Source organism: Drosophila innubila (assembly GCF_004354385.1).
Source record: "Drosophila innubila isolate TH190305 chromosome 3R unlocalized genomic scaffold, UK_Dinn_1.0 2_E_3R, whole genome shotgun sequence".
In the NCBI taxonomy this organism is placed as follows: Eukaryota; Metazoa; Arthropoda; class Insecta; order Diptera; family Drosophilidae; genus Drosophila; species Drosophila innubila.
Genome location: NW_022995380.1, coordinates 13,634,509 through 13,647,007, shown reverse-complemented (window position 1 = coordinate 13,647,007; position 12,499 = coordinate 13,634,509). Strand labels below are relative to the sequence as shown.

Sequence of the window (12,499 nt, the reverse complement as noted above, 5' to 3'; positions counted from 1 at the left end):
TCGACATTATTGATATTTTTTGCGATACTTTCAGTTTCCCTTCTTGAATGAATTTCCTGTTTTTCATGAGGTTCTGGAGAACGTTTCAACTTAACATATTCTAATTGATATTTCCTAGCAGCTTTCTCATGTTTGGAAGTGCCTCCGTAAGCAGTCTTTGATTTTGATGAGGAGTATGTGCTGAGTTTATCACACTCTGCTAATTCTAGGTCAATGCGTTTTTCGTTGATGACCAAATCTTGTAGCAAATTTGAGATTAAAGTTAGGTTCCTTGGAGCCAAATACTGTAAAATATCAGTTACTTCCTTCAGTTGTATGTCTTTGGTGTAGTTTATATAAGCCAATTGCTGATTTAAATCATTTATCTTTTTTATTGAGTTCTCGTTGATCGTTCTGGTAACTGCAATATTGGGTAGTTCAGCTTTAATGTTGATCTGAGAGGTATTTAGGCTACTGAACTGACTCTTCAGATAATTTAGTTTGGGCAGCACAGAGCGAGAAACTATCTGGGTCAATTGCAGAATGCTGTTATCTATAAGCTGCGAGTTGTTGACTATATTGTTCTGGTATTCTTTGAGCTTCTTCTGCATTTGAATTATCTGTTTTGTAGCTTCTTTCTGTTCGTTTACCATGTTCTCTAGGGCTTGTGTTGTTTGCTCTGTGTTGAACCCAACTTTGTGGGTGGTGTTGGAGAGACTATCCAGAAAATTTAATGATATATTTTTCATATGGTAGCTGGAGTTAGCAAACTGAAGCTCCAATGTCCCAAGCTGTTGCAGATCCGTCATCTGCTGTTTTAAGCTGGCCGAGAACAGAATGACATCGTCCTCAATTTCACTTAGTAAATTGTTAGATTCATTTAATGCCACGGTATTTGAAGTCAGCAGTTTCAGGATAAGTTCTTCGGCTGAAGGTTGGATCAGAGCCTGGAATTCAGTAGTTGAACTTATGGATGTTGTATTTTCTGTAGTTTCCGCCGATGTAGTGTCCACTGAGGTTGTATTCGTGACCGGAAATTGTGTTGTGGATTCTTCATCTGCTCCACTCACAAGAAGTCCACTCAGTAGTCCAATAAAACTAATAATACTCGTAGCTCTCATTTTTTAGATTTCTTTGAGACTTTAGATGTTCTCTTAACTAAAGTTTCAACTTAAGTGACTTCTGACAGCTTACACCTGCGCTTAAATACATTAGCCTTATCAACTTCTTAGCTTTTTTTTGTATGTCAAATGCTCTAATTTCTTTCTTCTTCATTTTATTTATTTAGTTATTTATATCTTTTTTTTATTATATTTACCGAGTGCGGTTTCAGCACGAATTTGTTGACAAGAAAAGCTGGTGATTTGTTTATTTTCAGCTTCTAAAAATACATGTGCAAAAACGTTTCTAAATCATATCTAAATCATGAAATTGTATTAGAGATAACAAATTTGCTGCCCGTTATTATTATAATAACGCGGAATATCTCAACTTACTATCACAAGACATAAGTATACATTAAAGTGTGTTAATTGATTTTCATTCATATCTGAAAGTTGAATGAAAATTGACGAACTAACGAACTTTAAATTGAGTTTTCTCCCACGATAGTTTGCAGTAGTTAACATTTATCTTGAGAAAGACAAAACGAAATGGGATAAAGTTATTTTAAGAATTAGCATAGAGATAAGAAATGGTATCTTGTAAGTGTCAATCAGTTATTTTCTGTATCTGAATCAATAAAATCTTGAATTTTAGGTCTTGACTGTACTCCATTTTTACTATTTAGTAAATATATCTCAAATTTCTAATGTGAGAAAATAAAAATTGTAATACATTTCTCAACTGTTCACAGTAAATTGGATTTCCAATTGTTGTTACTCGTTGACTTATCAATGGGGCCGACATTCAAGAGATATTTACTCACATTAGCCCAATAGAAGTCAACAGTGACAACATGAGGGTCACGCTCAAAGTCAAATTTTAATGAAAAAGTGATTCATCATTTAAGAGCATCGAGCGACATTGTTAGAGCAATTAAAAACGGGGTAAACTGTCGGCCCCTCATATGTCTTCTTGTACCACAGATCGAAACCGAGGAACGACCCCAATATGAGAATGTTACTTGGCTTTCAATAAGCGGGTCAAATTAGAATAAATAGTTACACAAACAAGCTGAGACCCCTTTGGCATGCCCGACTCGAACTTTGGAGAGGAAATATTGCAACAAATCAAAAAATTAAAAATAAATAAAAATGAATTGAATTATTTAGGTCAGCTATGTGGATAACTATTGATGGTACTGCTCATGGTGGTTGAGTGGTGGTTTCTTCTGCCTAGAACTTTGGGTGCCTCGGAGTTTTCCATGTAATTAATTGACGTATTATTCATTAATTGCATGTGCAGTGGTATAAAGAAAATTTGGAATTTTCTCTATTAAAGTATATGAAAATATTTTGAAAATAGAAATGCTTCACTTCTCGACCCTTTCGCCTTCTAGCTTGGGCCTCACATTATGCTGGTTGACATTTAAGGCCATTAGATGAGAACAGCTTTGGCCAACCTCACGTTACCGCAAATTGCAGGCTCTACAGTCTTTGTAGATGGTGCGGGTGGCATGGACTTTGGGGAGATGGCCTGTTGCACGGGCTGCCATGGGTTGCCGCATGTCGGGCATGCAATTATGCATTCATCAAGATTATGACACGACATGCATGTTCCGATCGCCTCAGTGTCTTTAGCAGCAAATGAATTTGTACTTTAGGCACAGCACAGCAGCTATTGTTATTGTTATTGTTATTGTTGTTATTCTTGTTGTTTTGATAGCACACATTTTGCTGAACTGGCGTCGCCGGCGGCGTCGGCACGCGATTTAGAAGCGGCTCGTAATTAATCGTCAAATGAGTTTAATTGTTTATGTCTTTTATGTGAGACTAGGTTCATACAAAGTCGCGTTTTTCAAGTGACTGCTTAGATGCCAGATAAACACACACACACACTCACTTACATACATAAACATAGATGTTTCGTATGTGCGGACTATGCATCTAAATCTAATAATCAGCAGTTGGTCTCATCTGACAAAAAATGTTAGCCATATGATACATCTGTCGAAATGATAATGAATATAAGAAGAAAGAAAAGATTGTTCGGTCAGAATATTGAAATTAAAGTTTATCTTTGACTTTGATTTTGAAGGTAAGTGCAATTTACTGCTAAACTAATGACACTAGCTGAAAGTAAATTTATTTACAATTAAAAAATAGCAAAACGAGAAAAGAGGCAAGTTATACCACATTTTTTTTAAAATATATTTTTTATATTAATTGAAAAAAAAACAATCAAACATTTTTTTAAAAAGTCTGCTAAGTAATTACGAAAAGAAAAAATAACAATTATGTGTTGCAATTACAAGCTGGAAATTACAAATGTGGCCGCAGGTTAAGCCACCAACCACTAAAATCTGCTAATCCTACAGGATGCTGAAGGCATCAAAAACATACGCCGAGGTTATTCATCATCAGCCAAGTGCAACCGCTAGACAGGATGTGGATGTGGATGTGGTTGGTGAGTGGTGCGAGTTTTTGGGTGTTTTTTTCTCTGTGACGGGGCAAAAGCGACGCCCTGTTTGGCCGCTGATTAAAATAGAAACAACAAAATTAACCAAAAATTTGCATTTTAATACAAAAATGCGCGGAAAACGTGAAAAAAACTTGTGGAGCGAGGGAAACAAAGACAAGCTAATAATTTTATCAGTGGCAAACAGTTGACAAAATCAGCATTTTCTATGGTCTGAGCTGCTCAAGGGGAGCAGGGACGGCGACGAAGTTGTTGGAAAGGGGAGTTCGTGGAGCTCTGGCAGAAGCTGCATCCGTTTGGCGGTGTCAACTTAAATTAACTGTAAAACAGACCACGCAGCAAGGACATTTGTCTTGTGTCGGCTCCAGGGGAAAGTGCAGATTTTCCGCGAGCTTTTCTCAATGCATGACAATGGGGAGTGGGGGTAGGAGGGAGAGTGTGTGTCTTTGAGATTATTAATCATCTTTTGTGCGTATCTTTCACTTTTCGTATGCCCCATTGCAGGCAGTCCTAATGCCACTTTTGAACTTCTTTTATCACATTGGTCGCCGCTCTTCCCTCTGCATCTTTCTCTCTCGTCCGTTCTATGGGAGGAATACTAGATGAGTTTCTTGGCAAGCGGCAGGAAATCCTTTTCTAAGGAAATTATTTTGTCTTTACTTTTACAGGTCCTTTATTCCAACTTTTCGCTAATGAATTTCAGTTCTCCACGAAACTGCTAAATTTTCAAGTTAATTAAGTTTCTCAGATTCGTGCGACAGATAAAAAATGTGCTCAGTTAGAAGCGAGGTTAAAGATTACAGGATGGCTCTACATTTATGACGGTAGGTGTACATTTGTTTTATAGATATTTCCATTTTGAAGGTTTTCCTAGGAGTGTAATATTTCAAATTGCCTTTCTGAAAGTAATATTTATCCTCAATTGTGCTTGATTTGATTAAAAATCCAAGTCAAATAGAAAACTGTCCAAACTATGTGCACGGCTTCCAAATCGCATTCAATTCACAATGGAGAGAATACTAGCTTGATTTATAGGTCGGGCAACTACCAAATTGATCGGAAAATGCCGCACAATGCGTTGGTTGTTGTTGGTTGCCCACCCGTGACCCAAAAGCCGCCCCGGAGCTACACAGGGTGCCCCCTCTTAGGAGCCAATCTGACTGCATTTCAAGTTGCATGGCGTTGAGCTTAAAGCGTTAATTCGTAATTTATGTGTCACACAAATCGAAATTGAATGCCAAGCGAAATTATGGAATATTTATCATTTCGCTCGAGCTGCGCCACACGGACACGGACTGGACTGAACTGAACTGGACTGGACTGGAGCACCACATCCAAACACCTGGAGGAGCTGTCTGCCTCCCCCGCCCCGTAGGAGCGTTTGTCAATTCGAATTACGAATTACGAATACGACAAAGTGCGCTTAACTTATGTGCGTTATTCGTGTTGGGGATTGGTGTAAAAAGGGTCGCCGCCATAAACTTGAATTCCCACTTTAGTGAGTGTCGGGTCTTGGCCCTCTCTTGTTGTGGCTGTTAACCGTAAAAGTGGTAAAATATTTATAAGGTTTGTGTTGTGCCAAGAATGCGCTTCGAGCTGCTAACTTTGATGCAGTGGCAAGTGTTAATTGGAATCAATTTGATAATCTTCCAGGCACACACACACACACACACACACACACACACACTCACCTCTTTTTTTTTTGTTGTTGTGCTGAGTTCATGATAATTTCGCGGATGTGCGATTTTGATTGAAAATTACGCTGTGGGGGGTTGCGCCTTGTTCTGCTTCTTGTTGTGGCACGTTTTGCCATTGGCCAATGTTGTTGTTGCTGTTGTTGTTGTTGTTATTGTTGTTGCCGCATCCCAAGGCACATAACTCAAATTGTATTAATTTAAATGCCAATTTATTGCCAAAAACTGGCTTCGTCCTCGGTTTATTTTATTGTGCGAACCAGTTAACAAATGGAGCAGAGAATGTAAGATTTAATATGGGTATGCTAAATCCATTGCTGTAACTGTAAGCGACAGATTGCGTATAAATATTTATGCATTCTACCCATTAAATGTGACTACAGCGGAAAGTAAATTTATAAGTAACAGATAGAATCGGGTGGATCCGAGTAAAGTTAACATCTCAGAGTCGAGCATACCCAGAATGCGCCATCTCACTTGTTTTGCAGACACGATCTAATAATAGTCATTTCCGGTGCAAATGTTGAAAAAATGGTTAAGTGATTTGATAAAATTTAAAATTTTATGAAATATATTAAATTTATTGTTAATAAAAGTTAAAATACATCAAATAATTTTCAAATGATTTTATTCTATTTATTATACTAAAAATAGAATTGAAATTGAAATAGACTTGGGCTTTTTCTGCAAACTCTTGACTGCTCAAATAACTGTACAGTATTGACATTAGAACTCTATAGACATATTTAACAGTCTTTCTACTAAATCTGTAAATGCCACTCTGAACTCTGTAAATGTACAAACGAATAGTAAATGGTGAGTAATCATACCTTAATCAAAAAATCCCACCCACATGGCTTATTGTTGTATCTGAATTGGCAACCACCCGCAATTTGATTTGGACCTCAAGCTGAAAATGCTGTCCTGTCATGTGGGTCCGCTGATTAACATATTATGCGACAAAGTGCCACTGGACAGGACAGGCAGGACAGGACAGCACAGTCCGAGCCATAAACAGAGTCCAACAAACGAGAGAACTGTGGCAATTCAACGCTTGTCACTGGCTGTTTGCACAGATAATTCACGCCAACGCCAGCAGAGTGAGAGAGAGAGAGAGAAAGAGTTTTAGACATATACCCACACCCAGTTTCAGTCAGAGATCCAGCTTCAATTCCAGTTGCTGCTGCTGCTGGATAATTGAAAAAGTTGCTGTCGCCTTCGGCCTGGAGTGTATCTCAAATCTGGCGCGATGGCTATCAATGTCAGCGATAGGTGAGCGGTGGATGTGGCCACAAAATGTCGCCCCGACGTATGGGCCAATTAAGGGTTAAACATTTTGCATATGCAGTCGACGACTCAGTCTTCGATTTGCATAATTTCGGGTTGATATCTCCACATCTCTTTGGCTGCCTCTCTCGCTGTCCTCCTCTGACTGTCAAACATGCGCACGATACATTAATTTATTTGGCCAAATGGCCAAAGGGCTTAGGGGGATGTGGAACAACGCTGGTGTCCAATTTCATTAGGAACGTCAGCACCTTAGTCTGAGGAAAGGGTATGTGGTCTGTGTCGTGTATCTGTCATTGAAATGTGTTTCCCTTTTTGTCACATTACGACAATTTACATGAAATTGAATACGCACAGATTTTGGACATGTGGCTCTTTTGTTGTCCTTATGTTTGCCTTTTGTCCTAGACGTATTTCATAATTTAATTAGCAGAGCCAACAAACACCAGGCCACACCCCTCGGACCCCTTGCCCTCTGCCCGAGTGAACCGCCAAAGGGGAGACACATAATAAATATCTTGCGATTTCATAAGTCATAAATTAGGCAATAGGAATTTGTTTTCCAATTACACATATTTCACACCGCATGCCAAAAGAAAAAAAAAACAGCATAAAAGAAAGGAGAATAAATTGAATACTATTTCTATTTGATAATTTATAACGCACAGCAGCTCCAGCAACAAGTACAAATTGTCAAAAGTGTTTTGCGTCTCTACGTTTTGCATCTTGGCCATGGGCCCACCCATGGTGTACATGCCAATGGTATCCAGGTACATACATATATACATGCACTGGGCAACTTCTGTCCCCCGATCCTTGCCCCCTTGCCCCCTTGCGACCGTTGCCACGCGCTCTTAACGAGTCACAAATTCACGTTGCAATTGCCAGTCTCGACGCAGCTCCCATCATAACTTCTTAGTCAACAACACCTCAGCAGAGTTGAGAGAGGGGGAGTTGAGGTTGTGAAAAAAAACTGAGACAGCAACTCTGGTTGTGCTCCATGCACCAAGTTGCCCACCCGCCTTGCCGCGTCGGCGGCTTGCCACCCAACCAGTTGCTTATTTTTGCGTATTAACGCGCGAAATAATATTTTATTTTGAGCATCGTCAAAGGATTGAAAAATGCCCACTAATATCTTTGGGTCTTTGTGACGGCTTTGTGTATGTCTTTACCTCAGCGTGTGTGTGTGTGTGTGTGTGTGGATACGATATTGTGTATGCTCAACTGTAGTCCATAGTATTGTAAGCACCATACACAGTAGTTGGCTTAGGTTTGCACATTTTTCTTTTCTATTGTTCAGATTTTTAATAAGTTTTTCAAGGATTTAGCTGGAAGTTTATTTCTAAATCCCTTTTAAATTAATGAAAGTTTAAATTGCATGTAATAGTCATGATGTAAATTCCTTTATATTAAATAAAAATGAGTTTTTAAATGTTTTTAAATAGCAGTTTGTTTGTCCCTCAACAGATCGTTATTTACACAAGGATCATCGACAGGTCTTCTAAGGAAAGTAAGTGTCGAGCAACTCATACCCAATAAAAAATACTCGTTAGACTTGACTTGATGCACTCCATAGATTGACATCTCAAAAATAGAATCAAAAACAATATAACATCAAGTTTTTATGGCCAAATACAGTTTAAATTTACGAAACTCGACTGTAAGTGATAATTTACTCAGTTTTCTTTCCACAGCATAAAAAACCGATTTGGTTTCGGCAAGTTAACGCCAGAGAAGTAAGTAATTTTGCTGGATGATATGCCTCATACATATTATGCGATCAGTCGTGGTCAACTCTAGGCCATAGTTTGGTTGAGGTGCAAGTACTCGTAATTCGAATAATTTTCCGTAACTCATTTACAGCTCATAAAGATAATAATTTGCTGTACGAAAAGTAGTGCGCTGACACACCTCCAATTCTTCAAGCCAAATTCCCACGTTTCCCAACCGCAGAACGAATCAATCATTTGCCTAGGCAACAAGAATTCACGCAGACTCTGATCAAGGCATCAAGGCAGTGGCATGCAAAATAGTTAAAGTTGCAACATTGCAACGTTGCAACATTGCAACTGACAGCCTTGTGGAAGGTGGCAACAGCAATAACAAGTTCGCTGTGGATTATCAGGCCAATTGGTCACAAAATTTTAACACCTTCAGCGGGAAGGCAGCGAGGGCATCAATGATGATCGAATCACAGATCGGTTGATCAGTTGATCAGCTGATCACATGATCACTCAGTGGCGGCCATTAAAGTCAAATCATTTTTCACATTTAGATATTACCTGGGGGGCATGTTCAGAGTCCCAGTTGTGCACGGCGGCACAATTGAAGACGCTAACTCCAACTCCAACTCCAACGCCAACTGCAAGTCGTAATCCAACCATCCAAAATTAGCCCGATCACGATTTGAGAAATATGCTCAACTGACTTCAAGACTGCAGATCTTTGGCAACGATCTGACTGACTGACTGACTGACTGAGTGGCTGTCTGTCTGTCTGTCTGTCTGTCTGTCTGTCTGTCTGTCTGTCTGTCTGACTTGGCCGCTTACATAAAAGTAATCAAATCAACACCTTCATCAACTCCTTTGGATACGCTAGCAAAAACCGCAAAATGCCTTCCTTATTTCAGGCAATTTGGGCTCACGGCTCGAACAGCAATTTAATGCTGTCCTACTCCTTGTGTTTTTCGACTCGTTTCTCAATGCCAAGCCGATCGGTGGCGATCGCCTGTCGATCAAAATGCTGTTTTCGATATCTAATTTGTCATTCGGAACCCGCAACGGGCCAATCCACAAGACCCACAAAACCTGCCGCAATTTGTACAAGGTACATTGGACTGGCAACACGCTGTCTGCATTGCACGATCCTTCTTTTCAGTGAGTGAGGAGCCCAGAGCAAACTAGGGAATCCCGGCATTATGGGCGACGATTATCTTGTCGGCGCGTGAAATTTCGCTCTTTCCTCCGCACAGCCAAAAATCGTATTCATGGCGTTGAGAAATTGACCTGCAATTGATACCAATCCATGGCAATCCATTACAGGGGCTAAGCGCGCGAGTTGCATGTCTCATTATTGGCAATTTTGGAGCAGTTCGGGTAATTGCTGCACCACACTGCCTATGGATCCGGCTCCGGCTCTGGCTCCAGCCGAGGGTCATTTGTGTAGAGGTCGAAGCTGGGTTCGCGTCAGACTTGAGCATGACTTGAACATTTATTTTTTTCTGCTTCAACACATGCTATTACAACACATCGAGATGAAAGTGATAGAGGGAAGAACGGTATATTGCTATTTATTTCACATATCTATGCATATATATATTTTTTTAAAATTATTTATTTAGTAAATATAATTAATTTAACTGACACTTTATTTGCATATTGAAATTATCAAATACAAACAGATGTTTTCTTTTTATTATACTGATCAATACTTAATAATAAATTTGATTATAGCAATCAACATGCATGATGTCAATTGCACACACTTGCATATATATACACTCACACACTTGAGTCTCTGTTAAGACTATCAATTGTGATAAGATGAAACATTTAAGTATATACATACTTGATTATGTACTTGATCTATAATAAATGCACTTGCACTTGCAATTTATTTACCATTTCGTTGACATTGATTGTGAATTGATTTATACAAATTTCTCCCGATGTGTCACCTCAAACTGTATTTACACGCGCTCATAAGCTGCATTTATTAAGTAACTGTATTCGTTAAATTATTGTATACGTTGAACTACATTATTTACAAATTAATTTTAAATACACAATCGCGTTGAAATTTATGAAAATATTTCTGTTTAATTTTACGAGTTTCTGTTTAATTTTACGAGTTTGATAATATTTGTTAAAAGTGTTTCACACAAATCTATATACAATACTTTGGCTGCAGTTGCTCAACCTAGAAAAACAAATTTTAATGTAAAAAATGAAAAATGTTCAACCCGGGAAATAGAACTTCCTGACTTTAACGTTGGAGACTAGGTCAAATTTATCCAAAAGTGAAATTAAAACAAAGTAAGGTTCTTTAAAAACGCAATTTTTATTATTATAAAATATATAAAACGTTAATATTTATACATATAAATAAAATAATGCTTAGTCTAAAAGATCGTTTAATAAACTGAAAACTTGCACTGAATTGGTTTTGCCCGCTTTTTGAAAATGATAATAAAATAATAAAAAATTGGCTAAATTTTGTATATTACTTAAATTGTTCAAATTTACCACGTCTTTGAGACATGGCTACGATTGGAGCTGTTGAGAATTGCATATCTTAATTTCATTTAAATTTACATTTACATACAAATTTAAGTTTAAATTTAAATTTAAATTTTACTTAAAGTAAAATAAAATTGCTAAAGCACTCACAAAATAATTGCCACACATAAAGTAAAAATATATTTTTGGTATAATTCTGCAAACCACTGGGAGGAGATTAAAGTACACTATAGAATACATAGTAAATAGGTATCTATGTATAGTTTGTTTATGTAAATGTATGCATATGCTTTAAGAAATAGATAAATATTTTTCCTAACGTACATTTACATTGTCTTTTTAATTTTTTTTTTGATTTTTCTGGGGGGTATATAAAGATTTTTACTTTAGTTTACGCTTTTCATTTAAAAATTAAGTAGAACTCAGTGCCATTAAATATTATACAGATACAGATATAGACTACAGTTATAGATACAGATACATTTCTAGAAAGAGTTGCCACCTATTCAATTGGCAATTGACAACTGGCAACAACTTTAAACGTTAAACGCTTAAAATTTTAGGCCAAAATCGATCAACATAAACCATTTGGCGTTTTGGCGATCTTGAACAAGACATATAAACCATTTTGGATGCCGGTTGATTAAGGAGTCTTGGAGAAAGTTGAAATATGTTTATGTACAAGATACAACAACTAAAGGAGATTTTAAAACAATTAAGCTACACGTTTTTTTGTTTGTTTTTTTTTTGTTTTTACATTTTTCATTAGACATTTTTTGTTTTTTTGTTTTGCTTTTTTTTTTTTTCAATATGCATAAATAATTACACTACTTGACATCCACAATGAGAGGAACTTCGCTGATATCGATTAAATTTGGCGGAGATGGCAGCGACTGCTGCTGCAGTGTCTGTTGCTGCTGCTGTTGCTGCTGTTGTTGCGATGTCGCGACGGCAGTTGCTGTCGGTGTCGACGATGCCGATGCCGATGCCGATGACAGCGAACCCGCTGAGGACGAGGAGGAGGCCATAGCCGCTGCCGTGGCAGTGACCATTGCCAGATGCTCGTTGTTGCTGTTGTTGTTGTTGGTGCTGGCCAGCAGCAGTCGCTGGTGGTGTTGTTGCAGGCACTGATTTGCATTGACAGCGGCAGCAGCCATCATCATAGTGGCAGCATCGCAGTAATTAGACAGCATCGTTGTTGTGTTCACATTGGCTGGCATTGTTGTTGTTGTTGCTAGTGCTGATGTTGCTGGTGTCACATATGCAGCAGTCGCATTGGCCATATAGTCGAAGCTGCTGCTGCCACTGACGCTGCCATTGCTGCTGCAGCCGGCGCCAAGGAAACTGTTTGCACTCATGTTGTTGTTGTTGTTGTTATTGCTGTGGCTGTTGTTATTGTAGTTGCTGATTTGCTGATTGCAAATGCTGTTGATGCCGTTGTTGCCGCAGTTGTTGCCGCCGTATGTTACGTGCATGGCAGCAACATTGCTGTGATCATGACTATGATTGTCAGCAACAAGACTGCCTCCACCACCAATTCCACCACCACCTCCGCCTCCGACACTGCCGTTGTTGATGCTGATATTGCTGCTGCTGCTGGCACTGTTGCTGCTGCCGCTGCCGCTGCTGCTGTTGCTGTTGCCAGTGATGTTGTTGCAGGGATTGATGTTGAGCGTAGTGTTGCTATGATTGGCTGCCACAGCGGCCGCCACAGCTGCGGCT

At 38.7% G+C, this 12,499-nt stretch overlaps 1 protein-coding gene across 1 annotated transcript; it reads right to left on the bottom strand.

Moving 5' to 3' along the window:
• Nucleotides 1-11,535: 11,535 nt before the first annotated feature.
• LOC117790625 (putative uncharacterized protein DDB_G0277255) lies at nt 11,536-12,286 on the bottom strand. The gene has a single exon (XM_034630122.1). The coding sequence runs from the start codon at nt 12,250-12,252 to the stop codon at nt 11,605-11,607; it is 648 nt and encodes a 215-aa protein (XP_034486013.1). The 5' UTR covers nt 12,253-12,286; the 3' UTR covers nt 11,536-11,604.
• Nucleotides 12,287-12,499: the final 213 nt, after the last annotated feature.

Bases quoted from the DNA above. Each gene is read 5' to 3' on its own strand.
- LOC117790625 (XM_034630122.1), bottom strand. From the start codon at position 12,252: ATGCACGTAACATACGGCGGCAACAACTGCGGCAACAACGGCATCAAC.